This window comes from Manis pentadactyla, chromosome 15, assembly GCF_030020395.1.
Source record: "Manis pentadactyla isolate mManPen7 chromosome 15, mManPen7.hap1, whole genome shotgun sequence".
Lineage (NCBI taxonomy): Eukaryota > Metazoa > Chordata > Mammalia > Pholidota > Manidae > Manis > Manis pentadactyla.
Window position 1 is genome coordinate 46783773 of NC_080033.1, and position 18585 is coordinate 46802357.

At 47.9% G+C, this 18585-nt stretch overlaps 1 protein-coding gene across 1 annotated transcript in view; it reads right to left on the reverse strand.

Annotated features, from left to right (window-relative positions):
- Nucleotides 1-3891: 3891 nt before the first annotated feature.
- CNGB1 (cyclic nucleotide gated channel subunit beta 1) overlaps nucleotides 3892-18585 on the reverse strand; it is a 68876-nt gene continuing 54182 nt past the window's right edge. Inside the window, exons 27-32 of the mRNA XM_057492889.1 lie at nucleotides 18201-18298; nucleotides 18025-18108; nucleotides 15369-15487; nucleotides 14940-15086; nucleotides 9301-9520; nucleotides 3892-6668 (exon numbers count right to left, since the gene is read on the reverse strand). Coding sequence (XP_057348872.1) covers nucleotides 6237-6668; nucleotides 9301-9520; nucleotides 14940-15086; nucleotides 15369-15487; nucleotides 18025-18108; nucleotides 18201-18298 — 1100 coding nt within the window. The 3' untranslated portion in view covers nucleotides 3892-6236. The remainder of the gene's footprint in view (nucleotides 6669-9300; nucleotides 9521-14939; nucleotides 15087-15368; nucleotides 15488-18024; nucleotides 18109-18200; nucleotides 18299-18585) is intronic.

Sequence of the window (18585 nt, forward strand, 5' to 3'; positions counted from 1 at the left end):
GAGCAAAACACTCCTGTTTTCAGGAATTTGGAAATGGGAAAGATGGAGTTGACCACAGCAGTCTATGTGCACATTTTTACACACACAGACTGTGGGACACACAACTTAGATCCCTTGGATCGCCCAGCCTCCTGACACCCTTCACATGCCAGGACAATTAGATCTGTAGTCATTTATCTAGTTAATTGCACTCCTCTGAAAGGCTGATAAAGTTTCTCTTCTTTCCCAAACCGTTCCAGCTGGGCCTGGGTCCCTAGGTTAAGCCCCAAGATGCCGTAAGACCCCAGCACTATCTCGTTAGGTATTTACATCAAAAGGGATGAAGTCCCTGAACTTGGAGACTCCAGGTGGGAACAGACTCCTGGGGGCTGTCTACTTCTCCGAGAGACTGTTTAGGTAACAAAGAGTTGGAGTCAGGTGTCAGGCCCATCAAGTTTCCAAGGAGTCTTTCAAGACCACAGCGGAATAGCTTTTGCCTTCCTCCTTATAAACAAAGAAACATTATTCCCCCTACCCCCCAGTCACCTGTGAAGTGCCTGGCTACTTACAGAGCACTTTTGATCCCTGGCCAGGGGCAAGGCCTGGGGGCAGAAGGGGCAGGGACAATATACTTTATTCACTTTAAGGTAATTAATAAGAAATCTCTCTCTGATTCAGAGCACTTTGTGTATGCACTCAGGTTAAAATTAATAATGATGAATATTAAAAACCAAACACTGACAGACTGGGCTATCAGACTGGGGCGGGTCCTCTGCCTCATCCTTCAGTCCTCACTGGCTCCGGAGAAGGGAGTAAGGTATCCAGTCAAATGCCTAGTCCTGCCTGTCCCGGCTAGGAGATGCCTGGGATGGCTAAGGCCAAGGTCAACAATGGAGGCTGTGAGCCTTTGCTGTGCAGTTGGTCCCCATCAAGTGTCCGATAAAACACGACACCCAGTCAGATGTGAATTTTGGATAAGTAAATCATTTCTAACGTAAGTGTATTCCACATATTGCACAGGCTATGTTTTGTTGTGTTTTACGAAAACTTCCATTCATTGTTTATCTGAAATTGAAATTTAACTGGGAATCTTGTATTTTTATTTGCTAAATCTAGCACTCTACCATGGTGGCCAGTGAAGACCCCTTGGAGTTGCCAATACCTCATGCTCATTGAAAGAATAAAATAAAAAGGGCACTCAGAACTTTCTCTTCATTTCGGATGAAATGTTGGAGATTTTGCTCAGATACTGATTCCAGAAAATATCAACATCCATAATTTATATGTTATGGACTGAATGTGTTTCCCCCACCCCAAAGCCATCTGCTAAAACCCTAACCCCCAGTGTGGCTGTATTTGGATATGGAGTCTCTAAGGAAACAAATTATGGTTAAGTGAGGTTATAAGGGTGGGGCCCTGACCCAATAGAATTAGTGACTTTTTAAAGAAGAGGCACCAGAGACACTCCCTCTCCACACACAGGAGGATGGCCTTGGAAGGCCTTGGAAGGACATAGTGAGAAGGTATAAGTCAGGGAGAGAGCTCTCAGGGAAACCGAACCCGTGAGCTTGGACTTCCCAGCCTCCAGAACTGTGAGAAAATTAATTTCTGTGGTTTAAGCCACCCAGGCTGTATTTTGTTATAGCAACTTTGGCAAACTAAGACATTACAGTTGCAGTTAGCTTATAAGCATCCCTTGAATCTTCTCAGGACAACCCTGGAGGGATTATTTTGTTCCTGCCAGCTTAGTGATGGAACTCCTGAGGCCCAGAAAGTGACAAGAACACTGCTTGGCACATAGAAAGAATTTTTAACATATTTGCGGAATGATTGAAAGTCACCCAGCTAAGGTGATGCTGCGCCTCTGTGGCAGAGTCAGGACAGTGGCCTCAGGGGTCTTTTCTCTTGGCTGTTTCTGTCTTTAGCCAGGGTGCTGATTCCCTGAGGATGAATCCTTCTGCCAGTATAGGTTTTGATTCCTCATCTCTAATCTGGGCTTAATAATTCCCTTCCTGATCATCCTACAGCAGCGCAATGGACAAAACTAATAGAATGGGAAGCTCTCAGAAAACCACAAAGCACAATCTCCTGTGTTCTTAGCACTTAATTGTAAAGGACCACACTGAGGGGCAGACGGGTCTCAAGGATCACTAATGAGGAGTGGACTGTCCCGGGGATCTTGGCCATCACACCCTTCCATGGAACAGGGAGGGAGCTGGGAAAACAGCCTTCGTGTGCAAGTTCTGCGGGATAAACCACTCTCCCCAGTGGCTTCCCATTCACAAAGATGTATTTGAATTTGATTGGTCAAAACAGCCTTATCTCTCTTTTATTCTCTTCTCTGAGGGTCTCTTCCTGATGTTAGAATTTAGAAACCACAAGTGCCCATACTAGACAAGAAAAATAAAGTCTGAGCTGCAGGAATGAATGGTCTGTGTGTGGTCAGGATGCCAAGGCTCTGATGTGCCTGCTCTGCTTGCTTGCTTTTCCTCTCCGTCTCATTGCTCTTTCATCAGGATGTATTCAGCTGCAGGTAACAGAGATTGTGATTAAGAATGGCTTGCACAATAAAGATATTTCATCGTCTCATGGAGATGAGTGGGTTGGGTTGGGTGGCAACGCAAGCATGTCACGGTCTGCATCGCTGATTCTTTGGCTGTTTGGTCACGAAATGGCTGCTGCAGTTCCCAGTACATTCTCTCACTAGTATTGCAAGCAGGAAGCAAAAGGAAAGCAGACATGGGGGTTTGTCTTTTACTGAGGAGGCCTATATCCTTCCCTTTATAGTTCATGGGTTGGAACTGGGTCGAATGACCATCCCTAGCCACAAGGAAGGCTGGGAAAGGGGGTAGCCAGCATAAGGGATCAGAAGGGCAGTGATTTGCTTACACCAGGGCTTCATCTCCTGGGCCTGGGCATGTTGATGCCCCAAATGGAATCAGGTTTCTGCTCCATGGAAGGAGGAGCAGATCTTAAGATTCAGATTCCCAGGAAGGAATGTCAATGGGCCAAGCTTGCGTTGTCATGGTTGAGTCATGATACGTGGTTGAAAGGTAATGTTTCAGAAAGAAGCAGGATCCTGTGGCTGGAAGAAGGGAGATGGAAGCAGAGTGCAAAAAGATACATCTCTGCCTCCATCTCCTGTTGGCCATTTCAGATATGAGGTGGTACTCCAACCTAGTCAGGACACTGCAGGGCCCAGTGCAAAATAATGCAGGCTTGCTTGTTCAAAAATCATTACAAACTTCAAGATAGTGACAGCAGAGCATCAAGCAAGTGCGGAGCATGGTGGCATGTGTGACTGCATGAAGCCCGCCCTGGGCCCAGCCTAGAATGGAGCTCCATCCCAGGAAGGTAGACCTTAGTTGGGGTGTTTTAGGATCTGTTTTTTTAAGAAACTGTATTAAATACATTCAAGAGTGGTGGGGAAAGCTGTGATTTATATTATAATTAACAGGTTTCCAGGCCTTTGTACAAATTCTCAGTTAAAAAGCAAAGAAAGAGGTGATTACACCCTTTGTGTATAACCCTAGACAGAGGCAGAATTCAGAGGAAACAGAGTTTTCAGGGGACTTCCTGTCAAGTGTTCAACGAGTCTTTCAAGACCACAGGGGGAACAAGTCCAGTGGGGTTGGGGAAACTGGACTTGAAGCAGTTGGCTTGGTGAGACGAGTAGGTGAGACCAGATACAAAGGGGCTGCTTTTGAAGGTCTTAGAATCCCAGGGCCCATGAAGCTTTGATAGGGTATGTCACAGAGATATTATCCAGCAACAGGAAGGTAGGATGGGTGATAGCCCCAAGGATGTCAATAGGAGATGAGCCAGGAAATGTTTAGTTTTTCTCACAAAAGTGGCTGTTATATATGGTCAGTTTCTGAAATGAATCCACAAGCCAGGAACATTTGTCTAAATACTTTAATTAAAATGCGTTGTAACAGGATGAAGGCCAGGGTGTAAACGCAGTGTTCGTGTTTACTAAGAAAATATTGCAGGTAGCCAAACATATTTTGATAATGAAATTTTAAACAGCTTCTCAGTATTAATATTACTTAAAATATTTATGTAGTTAAAAAAATAACTTGCTATTCATTTTCTACCAAAATGCAAGAAATGTTGGGACATTTTAAATTAGTAGGGATTCAATACACATTAAACAAAGATCCTGTTTCAGCTGCAGAATTACAGTATTTCTGAGGTATGCCATCCATATCTTGGCAATCAACTAGTCCAATTCTGTTTGGAGAATAATGTCAGCCTCAAATTCAATTTATCTAATATCCAAGTTTGTGAAGCTGTCAAGTTTAATGAGATCTCTCAGTGAAATTAAGACACTGCTAATCTCCTTTCAAAATCAATTTTCTTTCCAGGGCAACTGTTGGGAACCTCAAGAATCTCTCGCTTTATATAATAAGCAGTATACATTCAAGGGTTGATATCTGAAAGAATAAGTACATTCATATAAAAAAAGATTCCTTATAAAATAGGATCTCACAGTGAAGGTGCCCTTGCAACATTTTGCCATCTATTGAAGGGCAAGACATTTACTTTATTGACGTATCTGAAATACTTGCTAAAGAAGGAAGCATTCTCTATGCTTGGATCTTAGAGTATGTAGTGCAAACACAGAAATGATAAATGAGGATGGTACAGAAAAAAATTAGCCCAAACCTCCATACGCCCCCTATTTAAAAACAATGTTTACCAGTGAAACTGTGCCTGTACAAGATTTTTTTTATCGCAGCATTATTTTTAACAGCATGAGATTGGAAACAATTCATATGCACATCAATGGGAGAGCAGTTAAATGTTATGGTACTTCCATACAATGGACTACAATGGACTAGACAGCATGCCCTTTATGTACTGAGGGAAGCATTTCCAAATTAAATCAAGTAAAAAATAACAGTGGCCCTAGTATGTTGCCATAGGTGTAAAAAAGTGAAGGAGAAGAACAAGAATGTATGAACACATTTTCTTGTGTAAGCTTCGACTATCCCTGAAATGATACCCAAGAAACTTATAATAATGGTTGCTTCCTGGAAGACGATCAGGGAAGTTGGGAGCCAGGGGTAGGAGGGAGAATGTTTACTGGGTAACCTTTTTCATCCATGTAAATACATTATTACCTATTAAAATAAATTAATATAGGCTTTTTAAAAGGCTAAAATAATATCGCTCATCATTACATTCAATGTGATTACTCAGATCATGTGACATGTTCTTAACTAGGTAAATGTTTGTTAACCTGGAATTTGGAAATGCTTAGACCAGGAACTTCCATAATTTTTAAATTTTTTCACAGGGGACACAAATGTTTTGCTTTTAGGTTGATGGACAAATACACACATTTGCAAGCCCTCAGGGGGCCCTTAAGCAGTCCATAATGTTCCTGTGATTTTACACAAAATGGGCAGAACCTATTGGAATTCCAGTCCTTTTTTTTTTAGAATCCTAAAAGCAACATGACATGATCTGGAGAAACTACAGGAACTTCACTGGTGTCAGCTATGAGATTTCATCTCCTAGGATTAATCGAAGTTGCTACCATCATTTCTCTACCAAGGGTGTCAGCAAGTAACAGATGAATCTCTGCAGAGAGCTGGGTGACTGGTAGAGGGGACGCTCACAAATCTTCGCAGCCCTTGCCAATAAGTCCATTTCCATTTTATCTGAGATAATAGCACTGGGCTGGAAACTGAACGTAGTCTGGGGAGATAAGTGCTAAACCGCTCATACGAGCATCTCGTTCCTGATGTGACTGCCCAGCCAAGAAAAATAGCATCCGGCCCGTGGGTCAGGTGTACGGTAATTCCCATTTAGTTAGACGAACAGCACAGCTGCTCTCCTTTCTGCTGAGGAGTTTCTGCCCTAGAAAGGTGGGAGACAAATTCCTGAAGGGAAACCCCATTCAATAATCCTTCTGAGCTCCAACAAAGCTTCCCATGGTGTTGAAGCTCCATTCTGTCCTCGGCTCTGAACTTTCAAAACAGAAAAGAACTTTTTCTTGCAAACAGTAGCAGTTGTGGGGAGGTAGGGTTCTCAAGTGACCGTGGGAATCTAGGGACGCGAACACTAGGATATGTGTAGATTTCAAGGCCATCCCTCGGGAGAAGCTGATGTCAGGGCAGGAGCGCCACCCGGGCGCTTAGCTGAGGGCGACTGTGGCCACTACTGCGGCCGCGCGCCTCGGTCTGGGGAGGGGGGCGGGCGGCCTGAGGGACCTGGGCGCACCTGCCGGGAGCGCGCTGGCCGCCGCCTCACTCCTTCTCCTCCGGGATCTCCACCGACGGGATCTGCTCGCCGGGGTCCGGGCCCGGGCTCACGCGGATCCGCGCCGACTGCTCCTCGGGTCCGGCTGCCCGCTCCCCGCCTTCCTCAGACCTCCCAGTGGGGGCAGGTGGCGGAGAGCTGGGGGCCGCGGGCGGGTCGGGGGCGGCGTCTGCGGGGGCCTCGGGCGGGTCGGGGGCGGTGTCTGCGGGGGCCTCGGGCGGGTCGGGGGCGGCCTCTGAGGGGGCCGCGTCTGCGGGGGCCGCGGGCGGGTCCGGCGCGGCCTCTCCGGGGACCGCGGGCGGGTCGGGGGCGGCATCTGCGGGAGCCGCGGGCGGGTCCGGGGCGGGCTCTCCCGGGGCCGCGGGCGGGTCGGGGGCGGCCGAGCCCGCCTCTCCAGCGGCTGCTTCCGAGCTCTTGGCCTGAAACGCGGAAAAGTGACTGGTGAGGCACAGAACTTCCAAAGGTTCTTGCGGGGTGGGAGGTGGGGGTGGTCCTGGACACTTCGCTTTTCCCTACTCGGACCCCAAGGAGGATGATGGTGGAGCGCGCAGCCGGTGCAATCTAATGGAGGGGAGTCGGGGGACGGAGCCGCATCAGGGTTATTTGGTAGAAACAGAATATATTACGGGGAAGTTTAAGAATTAAAAGGCCCAGTTGGATTCAGTGGAAGGTCTTGGGGATAGTCTAGGTCTCTGCTAATTTGCAGGGCTGGAAGCCAGAGTGAGGGTGCCGGTTCAAGGGCCGAAACGGCCCCTGAGCTATGGAGGGAGGAGAGGCTGTGACCAGGAGGGAGCGCCACTAATGCTTCTGCAAACCGAGCCCACCTGCCTTTCCCACCCCAGTAACCAGGGCAGGGTGCTCCTGGGTAGATGAGAAAAACTAAAAGCAAACAAGCCAAAGGCTTATGCACGCAGGAGTAGCTGTGGCCTGCCCACCTTTCTGGAAGGTCTCAAACGTTGAGACCCCCACCCCAGCCTCAGGAAGAATGGGTGGGGTACTACCAGCATTAGGCTGGGCTGAGGCCCCCAGAAATTTGGGGACTTGGTAGGTACCTCCAGCCTGCAGCCTTCAGGGTTCCTGTGGACACTGGCCATGTCTACGTATCAAGAGGGAATTGGATGAAAAGCCAAGCCTTTGTGGGTACCCATGGCCCCTCCTGCCCTGCCTGACCCATATCTGCATGGAAAGAAAAGGGAGTAGCCCCCAGAGGAGGCCCAAATGGTCCAAAGCTGTCTGAGACTCACTTGAGCTGGTGGTGGTAAAGTTAAAGGGAAAGCAGTCAGCATGCTTGTGAGGAATAGATACGCCCTGAAGTTTGCTCCAGTCATAGGGTGGTGAAGGAAGGGGAGCCGGGTGGGGGGAGCCCAGACACTCCTAGAACCCAGGCAGCTCCGGAGACGTGCGGCTCCCTGTCTAGTGTTTCTGCATGTTTTGGTGCACCTGTTCCACGCTCCCTTGTCCACCTGCAACTTGGAAAATGCACTTCCAGGGCAGCATAACCAGACTGTGCCCATCATAGGACCTTCGGAATCACCCACTATGAATGGAAACAGAAGAATCTTGGGAAGGTTGATCAAGTGCTTCGCGATGTTAGTCACGCTTCTATAAAAGGTGTCCAAGGTATCCTGCCTCATCTCTGTAACCATGAGTTATCTGGTCTCAGAAAGCTTGAGAAGCTTCTCCAGGTCACAGAGCTGGTGATGACAGATCCAGGATTTGGGCCTGGGTCTTTGGATTGCTATTTAAGAGCTCCTTGCACTCTGCCACCCTGCCCTGGTTGTTCTAAAATTGCCTTTTATTAGAACTCTTATGCACATTTAATTCACATCTCCAAGCTGCCAGAGTAAAGAGCTAACACTCAGAAAAGCAAGAAGCCCCATTTCACTGTACTGAGAACACTTGGTGGTCATGCCTGCTCAGCCCCACACAGCAGCCAAATTAAAGACCCCAGCTTGGTGGCGTGACTCTGCCCCAGGCAGTCTGTGAGCCAGGCTATCACATCTGTCCTCAATCTGGAGCTGTGAGTGGCTGTAACTCCAGAATGTCTTGGAAGCCCAGGTAGCTTTGATGTTACTCCCCAGACTCCTAGCAGATCATCCCAGGATGGGTACCCCAGACTCCGACACCAGCCTGAATTGAGACTGAGTTCACTAGGCTTCTTTGAATTCTGTCATGTAGGCTGCTGCCAGCTCCCTGCCACTGAGTTCCTTCCTAACCCCCTTTCCCAGCAGCCTCCCCAGAGGACAGTCATGAACAGCCGTAATTAGTGCAATCATTCTAATTGGCACTTTTGGCATTAGTCACAGAAAAATAAAGTCCCAGAACTAATTTTTCAATTCCCTTTAGATTTATGGGGGCAATTGGCACCATGCCCACTGGCAGGCCTTTTCCTTTCAAATCTTTTAAACTGACACAGACACAATATTAAAAATGAGAACATCACCGCCACCTGGGAAGGGACATGCGCTGCCCACACCCACTGCTTCTACTTCTGCAACAGCACCCAGCCTTCCCATAGATGGCACCCCTACTCTCAGTCCAGAGGTGGGCGGGTGAGCCAGGCTTCTCCAGAGCGTCCCATTGAATGGCTCAGGAATTGACACGTGACCCAGTTCTATCCAATCACAGTGAGCCCTGGGACATGCTGGAATTACTGGGAAAGTGGCACTTTCTGTTGGAGTTGCTAAACCAGGAGGAGGTAATCCTAGAGCTCTGGCTGCCTGGGAATGGAGCCATCCCTGTGGGAAAGTAGAAACAACAGAATGGCAAAACTAGTCCTGTTGGTGTCACCGGAGCTTTTGATCCAGGCTTGCCCGAACTTTTCACTGCTTGACCCAATAAAATCCCTGTGTGTGTGTGGTTTTGTTTTGTTTTGTTTTCAAGCTAGTTTCAGTTTAGACTGTGACTTGCATTTATGGTACTTGTCCGCAAGTGAGTCCTGAGCGATAGAAAGCAGGGAGGGAAATTCCTACAGTCGCACGTCCGTTGGGTTCGGCCCACTCCCTGAGGCGCGGCGGAGATGCACGGGTGGTGGGCTCCCAACCGCGTTACCTGTTCCAGCAGCTGTTGCTGTCTCGCAGCCGCCTCCAGCGCGGCCAGCTCTCTGAGTCGAGCCCTGAGGTGGGCAAGCTTGCCGCCTTTTGCTCCTTTGGCCCCCATCTTCCCCGCTGCAGCCAGGGCGGCGCTGAAGAGCTTGGGGGTGCCGGCCCGGAGAGGAAGGATGAGCACACTCTTCTGTTCCTTGGGCTTGTTGTTATTTCTCAGCATGCGCCTGAAAGAAAGCAAGTCCGCTAACGTCCCAGGCAAGAAGAAAGGCTCCTGTGCTTAGGGACCTTTCAAGCAGGAGCTCTGTCCTGAGGGTTGTTTTGGTCAACAGTTTCGGTTTCTGAGAGCATTTTCTGGACCAAGCACAGCGCTAAGGGCTTTATGCATGCATCTCACTGAATGATCAGCACAATCGTAATGACCCGGGTCTTATCATCTGAACCATATAGATGAAGAAACAGGCTCAGAGGGGTTGAGTAACTTTTCTGAGGTCACACAGCAAATACTGAAGGATACCTGAATATATGGAATCAAAAACAGGATGCCCAGCTGGAAAAGGACCCAAAGCTTTTTGCTTCTCCTTCTCCTCTTGCATCTTCTCCTACCACCATCATCACCAGCACCACCAACTCTATGTGTCAGGCCCTGTGCTCAGTACTTTACAGGCACTTTTGGTGGTCCCTGTGATCTCCCTTCTTGGTGTTCATGCCTCTGTGTGATCCCGTCTCCTTGAGGGTGAGTGGGATATGCAACTTGCTTCCAATCAATAGCCTATTGCAAGGGTGATGGAATCTCACTTTTTTGGAATATGTCACATGGGACTGTGATCTCTGTCTTGCAAGGAGACGTTCTCCCTTGCTGGCTTTGATGAAGTAAGTGGCCATGTTGGGAGAGGCCCATGTGGCCAAAACCTGAGGGCAGCCATAAGTCAACAACTAGCTAGGAACCGAGGCCCCCTGTCCTACAACCTCAGGAACTGAATTTGGCCCAAAACCATGTGACCTTGGAAGCAGAGTCTTCCTGAGCCTACACTTTAGACAAGACCCAGCTCTGGCCAGCACCTTGATTATAGCCATGTAGCAGACCCACCTAACCTGTCCCCAGACTTCTGACCCATTGAAACTCTGAGATAATAAGTATGTATGATTTTGAGCCACTAAGTTTGTGATAATTGTTATGAAGCAATAGATGACTGATACATACTCTGTCATTGAAGGCTCACAGAATCCTCACAGGGGAGTCCTATTATTTTCCCTCATTTCAAATGAAGATACATAAGTCCAGAGAGGGTGAGTAAGTTTCCCAAGGCCACACAGCTTGGAAGTGTTGGAGGCAGAACTAAAACGCAAACCTAAATATGCCAATAATATTGTAATAATTTTGTATGGTGACAGATGGTACCTACACTCATTGTGATGAGCATTTTGTAATGTATGTAATTGTCAAATCACTGTGTTGTACTCATGAAACTAATAATTCATATAAACTACATTTCCATTTTAAAAAATGCAACATGTCAAAATGCTTCTCTAACTAAGGATAGAACCTTCCATCAAACAGAGCCCCAGTTTGTCATAAGGACTTTTTCACACTACAAATATGTGATGAGTGGTTTGGCTCAAGAACAAATGAATTTCGTCTGCAATCTAGCGGGCCTAGACTACAAATTGGCAAATTCATTTATCCGAGTTCCAGCGAAACTTGTTTGTTTAAAAATGAGGTCATTACTGGCTGCTTATCTAATCAGCGGCAATGGATTTAAATTGTGCATACTGATATTAATTGCCCAAGACTTGCATTTTCTAGCTAGGGCTCTCCCAGGAGAACACAAACATGATAATTCATCAGAGGCTTCTTCCATGCCTGGCACTGTTGCCTGCATTATTTAAGTCCATAATTCACAGCATGACAATCTGCCGGAAGGCTCAGCATGGTATTAAAATGACACAAAGGAATGATCTATAGGACCTTTGCTGATTACTAATGGATGTCTCTGTTTTGAAACATTGAACTGGCTTCTGGGACTTGTGCAGATTAAGGAAATTTATCCTCATTTTCAGATGATGTGTATTTCCCTATTATTAGGATCAAACATTTGTCCCTGGAGAAAGAGGCATGCATGATTTTGCCCCATTTCTTGCAGTGGCCAAGCCAGAGAGCTGAGCACTTCACTTCTTTAGGGCCTCAGGTCCCCCATCTGTGCAGTGGGTTGCTCAGACAGAATCCTACACATGGGTCTCACCAACTCAGATGTCCCCAGGCCCTGTGGTTTTCAGGCCACGTCTCTCCTTTGATGAACAGAGCTTGTACGTGATCCCCTGCCTCTCTCCTCCAGCTTGCCTGCCCAGAGAACCAGCCTCTCTAGCGAATCATGCCCTGGCCCCTAGTCCCAGTGCTGCAGGGTCCATGGGCCCCTCCTCTCTCCTCTGGCTGCCTCCGGCCAGTACCTCCGCCTTCTCCAGTGCTGCGCACAAGTTCTCTGTACACTCCATCAGGAGCAAGGCTTATGCAGAATCCTAGTTGATTCATCAAACCTTCACCTACCCAAGAGGAACTGATGACAGCTGTAAGTGGGGCTTCCCTGAGCCTTGCTCCTCTTGCAGGGGAATGGAAGAGAGAGTCAGTGGACCTGGTGCCAATTCCCAGACATAAACAGTCAGTTCTCGTTATTCACAGCAGTTAAGTTCTATAAAGTCCCTGCAAACACCGGGTTAGTGGCTGCTGAACCCTTGCTTCTGGGGGAAATACAGGCTTAGGTTTCTGCAAGCCTCTCATCGCAACATTTTCATCAACTGATCAATACCTAATCTGGTGTTGTGTGTGTGTCTGCTTAAAGACATCTTATTTAACATATATTGTTGATTCATTAACATTGAACTCATGGCCAGGAGCTCTGTAACTCGTGCCTGAATGAAGCTTATTCCACATACATATTTTCTCCATAAGGCACATCCAGCCTTCTTGCCCTTAGGGACATGCCAACACTTCAGCACAACACATGCGTGTCCTTTTAAATAGCAAAATCACCAACAATCACACAGATGTGGAAAACAGCACTAGACCATGAAAAGACACTTGTTTACAGCATGAGCTGAAACAAGAAGGCAGAGAGTCACCTTGTTCAGCTTCAGCTGGGAGCATGCACTTTGGGTGACTCCAATTTTTCACTGCTTGGCACATGTCACAAATTACTGTGAAAGTCCATGGGTATTGATTTGGGGTTACAAATAAATTTTAGTGAGTGGGTGAACTGCAAATATGTAATCCAAGAATAATGAGGATTGACTGTACCCTCCCTGTTCCTCGGGACAGTAGGGGGAAGTGGGCAGCTTTTATGGGAGAAGTTTGGACAAACCAGCCTTTGGAAGGGCCCAGTGGCTTTTCTGAAGAGCAGGCAGGGCAGCTTCCTTCTGCAGGGGCCCCCAGCACCTTGTGTTTACTGTGCTCAACACTAACACAACATCCACTCACCTGGAAGCTGCCAAAGGGATCCTGTAAACACCTAAGTCACATCAAGTCGTTCTTCTCTATAAAATCCTGCATAGCTCCCGTCTTTCTCAGAATAAAACTCAAAGCCATTGTGAGGCTCCATTTACAAGGCCCTACCCATTCGCATCCCCTTGACTCCTCCCATCCCATGTCAAGCTACGCCCATTTTCCTTCACACACTCCACATACACTGAGCCTGAAGGTCTTTGCACATGCTGTTCCCTCTGCTTGGAGTGCTCTTCCCTGCAGGCAGTCCCCCAGCTTACTCCTTCATGCTGCGCAGGTCTCAGCTGAAATGCCACCTCCTCAGAATGGATTTTCCCAACCACCTTATCTCAAATAGTTCCTTCTATCACCTCTGTCAACTCCTGTGGTCTCATGTTTCCCTACAGCCCTAATCCCCAGCTGACACATCACATAAGCATTCGCTTTTCCATTTTTAGTCTCCCTGACTAGAATGGAGGCTTTGTTTGGTCCCAGCTGTGTCCCCAGGACCTCTAACTATGCACTCAATAAATTATTGTGTTGGGTGAATGGGTGTTTGCTAAGTTTGTTCCCTTTATCGTGACCACTCTCTATGCAGTAGATTTATGGTATGATTTCATAGAAGGAAGTGGAAAATAAGAATATTTGATAAAAAGCAGGGGAGGAAAAGCCAGATATGTGGATTAAAAAGACTTTATCCAAAAAAAAAATATGTCTTTATCCAATGGAAAAATTATAGAGAGATCTTAATGGAATAGGAACAATTATTATTATGAGCATTTATTGAGCCCTTCCATATGCCAGGTATCCTGCTGGAGGCATTCACACACACTATTTTATTTAATCTCCTCAACAGCAAAGTAGTAGTTATTACCCTTACTTTACATAAATACATAAACAACTGATACCAGAAAAGTTAAGTAACTTTGCCAAGGTCACACAGCCAGTACCTCACATGGGTGGGGTGTCAGCCCCATCAGCCTCCCAAGCCTACTGTGGGTTTCTACCACACCATGCTGCCTCTATCACTCCATTTAAAACCTGATCTTAAGGATTCGAAAGCAAAAACCTTCTTTTCAAAAACAAGTTGCCTACTCCCCAAATACAAAATACAGATGTATGAGGTTATTCATGGCAGCACGATTTAAAATCGCAAATTATTGGCAATAGCCTAATGCCCATTTATAGAAATGTTTTGCAACTGTCCAAAGAAGTGACGCAGTTGTCTGTGGGTGAGACAGAGAACGTTTTCCAGGACATGTCAAATAATAACAACAACGTCTAAAAATCAGTCTACCGTGTACCACCTTTGGTGCAAGACAAAAAAGGAAATAAGAACATGTTCGTGGATCTACCTGCTTTTGCAAAAGGAAACACAAGAAAGATAAAGTAGACCCCAACGAGATGGGTTCCCACAGCCAATGGGGCAACAGGCAGGGGAGCTGGGACACTGCCTGAGAACACAGTTTTGTAGCAGCTTGGCTTTTGGTACCATGTTAACGTTCTGCATTTTCCAAACAAAACAAAAAAATCAACAAGGATCAGGCGGGAGGGAACCTTGTAAAAATGGAATGCAAACTGAAACACATGAACTGGGGTGTATTTCAAATGAATAAGACAACCGCAGAGGCAGGAGGAAAATGAGAACGAATCCAAATGACTGAACACAACACTTACCTCCTAGGCACTCAGGCTAATGGCAAAAAAGAATTATGAATTCTACACCAAATAATGAAATCTACCTAGAAAGATATTTCCCCCAGTGGTATGGGATAGTAATTCTGAACCTACTTTCTCTATATTATAGGACTGAACAAATGAATAAATGTAATGGGGATAAAGAGAGCCAGTTTCTCAGTGTTGGTGAAGGAATTTACAAATATGGAAAAGGAGAAGGCTAGAATGAACTCTGAGGTGTTGGACTGAAATTGTTAGATAAATTTGGATACAGACAGAAAAACAGATGCTCATATATAGATAGATAAAGAGAGATAGAGAGAGAGATAGGTAGATATGTCTAGACAGATAGATGGAGATTTGGGATGACATAACTACTGTTTCATATTGTATTTCCTGATCTTGACAAGGGAACTATGGTCATGAGAAAGTCTCAGTCCTTAAGAAATGCACACTTAAGTATACGTAGGAGTTTTTAATTTAAAAAAATGTACCTGGCCTTCTTCCGGAGTAACTTTTGGGACTCAGGATAATGCACCAAAATTTCGTTCAGGTCCTTCTTATCCAGAATGAAGAGGTTGGTAAACCCGTGGGCCACCACGTTGGCTGTGCGCCGATTCCCACCCCCAACGGCCAGCAAACTTGGGGGAAGAAAAGACGAAGGTGAGACCCATCGGACGCTGCAGCTCTGAGCAACTTAAAATCTTCCCTTCAGTCCCCTGCCTGGAGCACAGCGCTGGCCCCATGCAGGTAAGAGCGCACCCCTCCCCCCAGCTCTTCCCCACCCCTCATAGGTCAGCTGTATCCACCTGGGTTTCCTCAGACCCCCCAAAGCTCCCTGGAAGATGAGGCCCCGCCCACTGGCCACCCCTCTCCCCAGCCTTGGTCCAGATCCCCTCCTTTTAAGCCAGCTCCCCTCTGACCTTATTTCTCCAAACACAGATCCAGCTTTCAGCATCACCAGCACAGACTTCCCATCGGGGCCACCCAAGACCTGCACCTGTCCCGCCTGGATGATGTACATCTCTCGGCCTATCTCTCCCTGAAACAGAGAAGGGGCAGGTCCCTCTGCCACCGCCAGAGGTGACCACAGAACCCAGAGGCTGGTGGTGTGGTGCAGAGGAACTGGGCTGGGGTACAGCCGTGCCACCAACTTGCTGTGTGGTGTGGAGCCAGTCACTTCTCCTCCGGGGCCTCAGTCTCCTCATCTGTGGACTGGGGAGGGTGACCACCCCAGGCCTGCCCAACTGGAAAGGTTACTGTGGGGAGTTAGTGGTGTGATGGCAAGGAAAGGGCTGGATAAGCTAGGAGGTGCAGGTGTCTGCAGGTATGCTGCAAATTCCCAATTATACACACCGTGGGGGCCCAGAGGCATGGAACATCTAAGTGGTTCATACAGTATCATACAGTAAGCTGACATCTGTTTCTAGCACATACCACATCAGGAGCTCAGTGTTTACTAACGAAAATAACATCCAGCACTTCTGTACCACTTCTCTGTGGCAGGTACTGTTCTAAGGGCTTGATGTGGCCGAGCCTGCTTAATTCTCAACAGCCCCTTGAAGTAGGGACTCTGCCCAAGGTCACAAAGCTTGGCCCAGGCAGAGCTGGGATTTGAACCCAGACAGTCTGGTTCCAGAGTTCATGGTTGCTATGGGTGAATTGCGTCTCCCCCCACCAACCCCCATCATTCATACGTTGAAGTCCTAACCCCCAATTCCTCAGAATGTGACCTTGTTTGGAAATGGGGGTCAGTGCAGATGTAATTAGTTAAATGAAGATGAGACCATAGTGGAGTGGGATAAGTCCCTAGTCCAAATTAACTGGTATCCTTATAAAAGGGCCATTTGGTGAGCATGTAGCACAGAGGCAGGCATAGAGGAAAGACGATACGAAGAGAGACGCAGGGAGAAGACGGTCTTCCGTAAGCCAAGGAAAGAAGCCTGAGCAGATCGTTCCCTGTGGACTGCAGTCAGAAATACCCAGTCCGCCCACACCTTCCAGTCCTCATGCTCTCACAGGCCCCTGCCCTGCTACCTGTTGGTCACACCTGGCGTGTTTAAAGGGAGAGAGACCGAGGACAGGTACTTCGATTACACTTTTGATTCACTGGACATACGTTTCCGGGGCATCTCGCACATGCATGACCTTGCTAACAAAAAGGGAGAGGGTTTCTGCGTCCAATTGGACACAGGGCCAAGGTATAAGGAGTTGAGAGAGCTCTCACCTCAGCACCAGGAGTCTCAGCAAGATCGTTGTAGTGCAAAACTGGACAGCAGGGGGCGCCATTCCCACATGCTTACCAAAGGCTCACTTCACAACTTCAACTGCCAGCTCCACAACGGGACCCACTCTTCCTCATCTGAGCAAATCCCATGTGCCTCCCAGGGATGAGAGCAGCAGCGAGGGCATCTGCTCTGTGCCAGGCACGGTAATGAACTCCGTGTGTGGCACTCAGTTCTCCCAACCACCCGCCAGGGAGGCCCTTTCAGCATCCCTCTTTCACCTGTGGAAGAGAGAGTCAGAGAGGGCAAGCTACGTCCCTAAGGCTGCACAGCTAGAAAGTAGCTGCAATGTCACACAAATCACTCTGTTGTTCCCCAACCCCTGTTGGCTTCTAAAATGGGTTTAAATTCTCAGCCATCAGCAGCATTATTTTCCCCTTTCCTCCAGATTTCTGCTTCTAGAAACTTCACTGCTGCATAGCATACAACTTGGAGACAGGGACGTTCTTGGACTGGGGGTTCCTGAGTCTTAAGGGGTTGCTTGGGCAATATTTTCACTCTGTACACACTCCAGCCTTACCGGCTCTGTCCCAAGAGACCTGAAATCTGGTTCCTGCTCCCCAACCCTGACCACTCACAAACCAGGTGACCTTAGTCTTACCTTGAACCCCAAAGAGTGAGAGCAAATAGGGCCCTAGACACTGCCTAGCCCCAGGATTCAAACCCAAATATTTTCCAGGATCAGGTGGGTGATGCAAAGGAGTGAAAGAAGCTGGTGGGGGACAGTGGGGAGTAGTGGGGCCTGTGGCACCAAGAGGGAGCGTGATATCTCCCTTCAGGGGCAGCCCTTTTCCATTCCAGTTGACTCTTGCTATTTGGGAAAATGGGGCTCAGTGCTAGCAGATTCAGACAGAAATCTGGGTTTTTAATGTGAAAAAATTAAAAAGTCCAACAAAACACTTATGGGTTGGCTCCTATGCAATGGCCATCAGTTGGCAAACTCTGACCTACCCACCCCTTCTCCCACCCATTTTTCTTATGGGAAGACCAAGACCCTCGAAACAGTTCTATCTACACAGTACAGGCCTTGCCCCTCTCTGGGTACTTTTCTGCAAAGTGGGGTTCCTCACCCTGGCCCCATGGCCCCATGTTGAGGGAACAAAGTTCAATGTCTGGAGCTGGAAGAAGCTTCCTCAGGCCAAAAAAGCCTGCAGCCCTGGGGTGGGCTTATTCATGCAAGGGCCTGTGTTGTTCTGTAAACCTCCCTTGGCTTTCAAAGGCACCCCCTCCAGCCCAGCTCCTGCCAGGCAGGGAGCTGTGAATCCCAGACCACATTGCAGCTGCCAGGCCTCACCTTCTTGCACACGTAGTCATTGGGCAGGTAGACAACAGAGCGAAGCCTCTTCAGCATGTCAAAGATCATCTGTCGGTCACAGCCCTGTACCCAAGAGGAGAGAAAAGGAGCCCCCATTTAGAGAAAGGTGTGGGCTTGGGACCTCTCAGAGGGTGAGGGCAATGGGCAGGCTGTACCTGGAAGAGTGCCACTTTGCTGACGATGTCATAGTTCACATCGATGGCGAGGTCCAGCCGCATCTTGTCTGGGAGTTGCACCATCAGCTCTGACTCATCTGCAAATGAGAGTCTGGCAAGGGTCAGGGACACAGCCAGGCCCCTCCCCCACAAACACAGGGGTCAAGTCCACACTGCAATGGCTGACGCCCCCTACGCCATCCCTCTGCCACCCAGAACCACTCTAGATTGGGAGACTACCCTCTCTTGCCTTTGCAGATGCATTCCCTATGCCAAGAGCACCCTTGTGCACATCCCCGGCTAACTCCTACTCATTCTTCAGAACCCAGCACTAATGTCACCTCCTCCAGGAAGCCTTCCCTGGGGATCCCCCGCCCAGCTATTA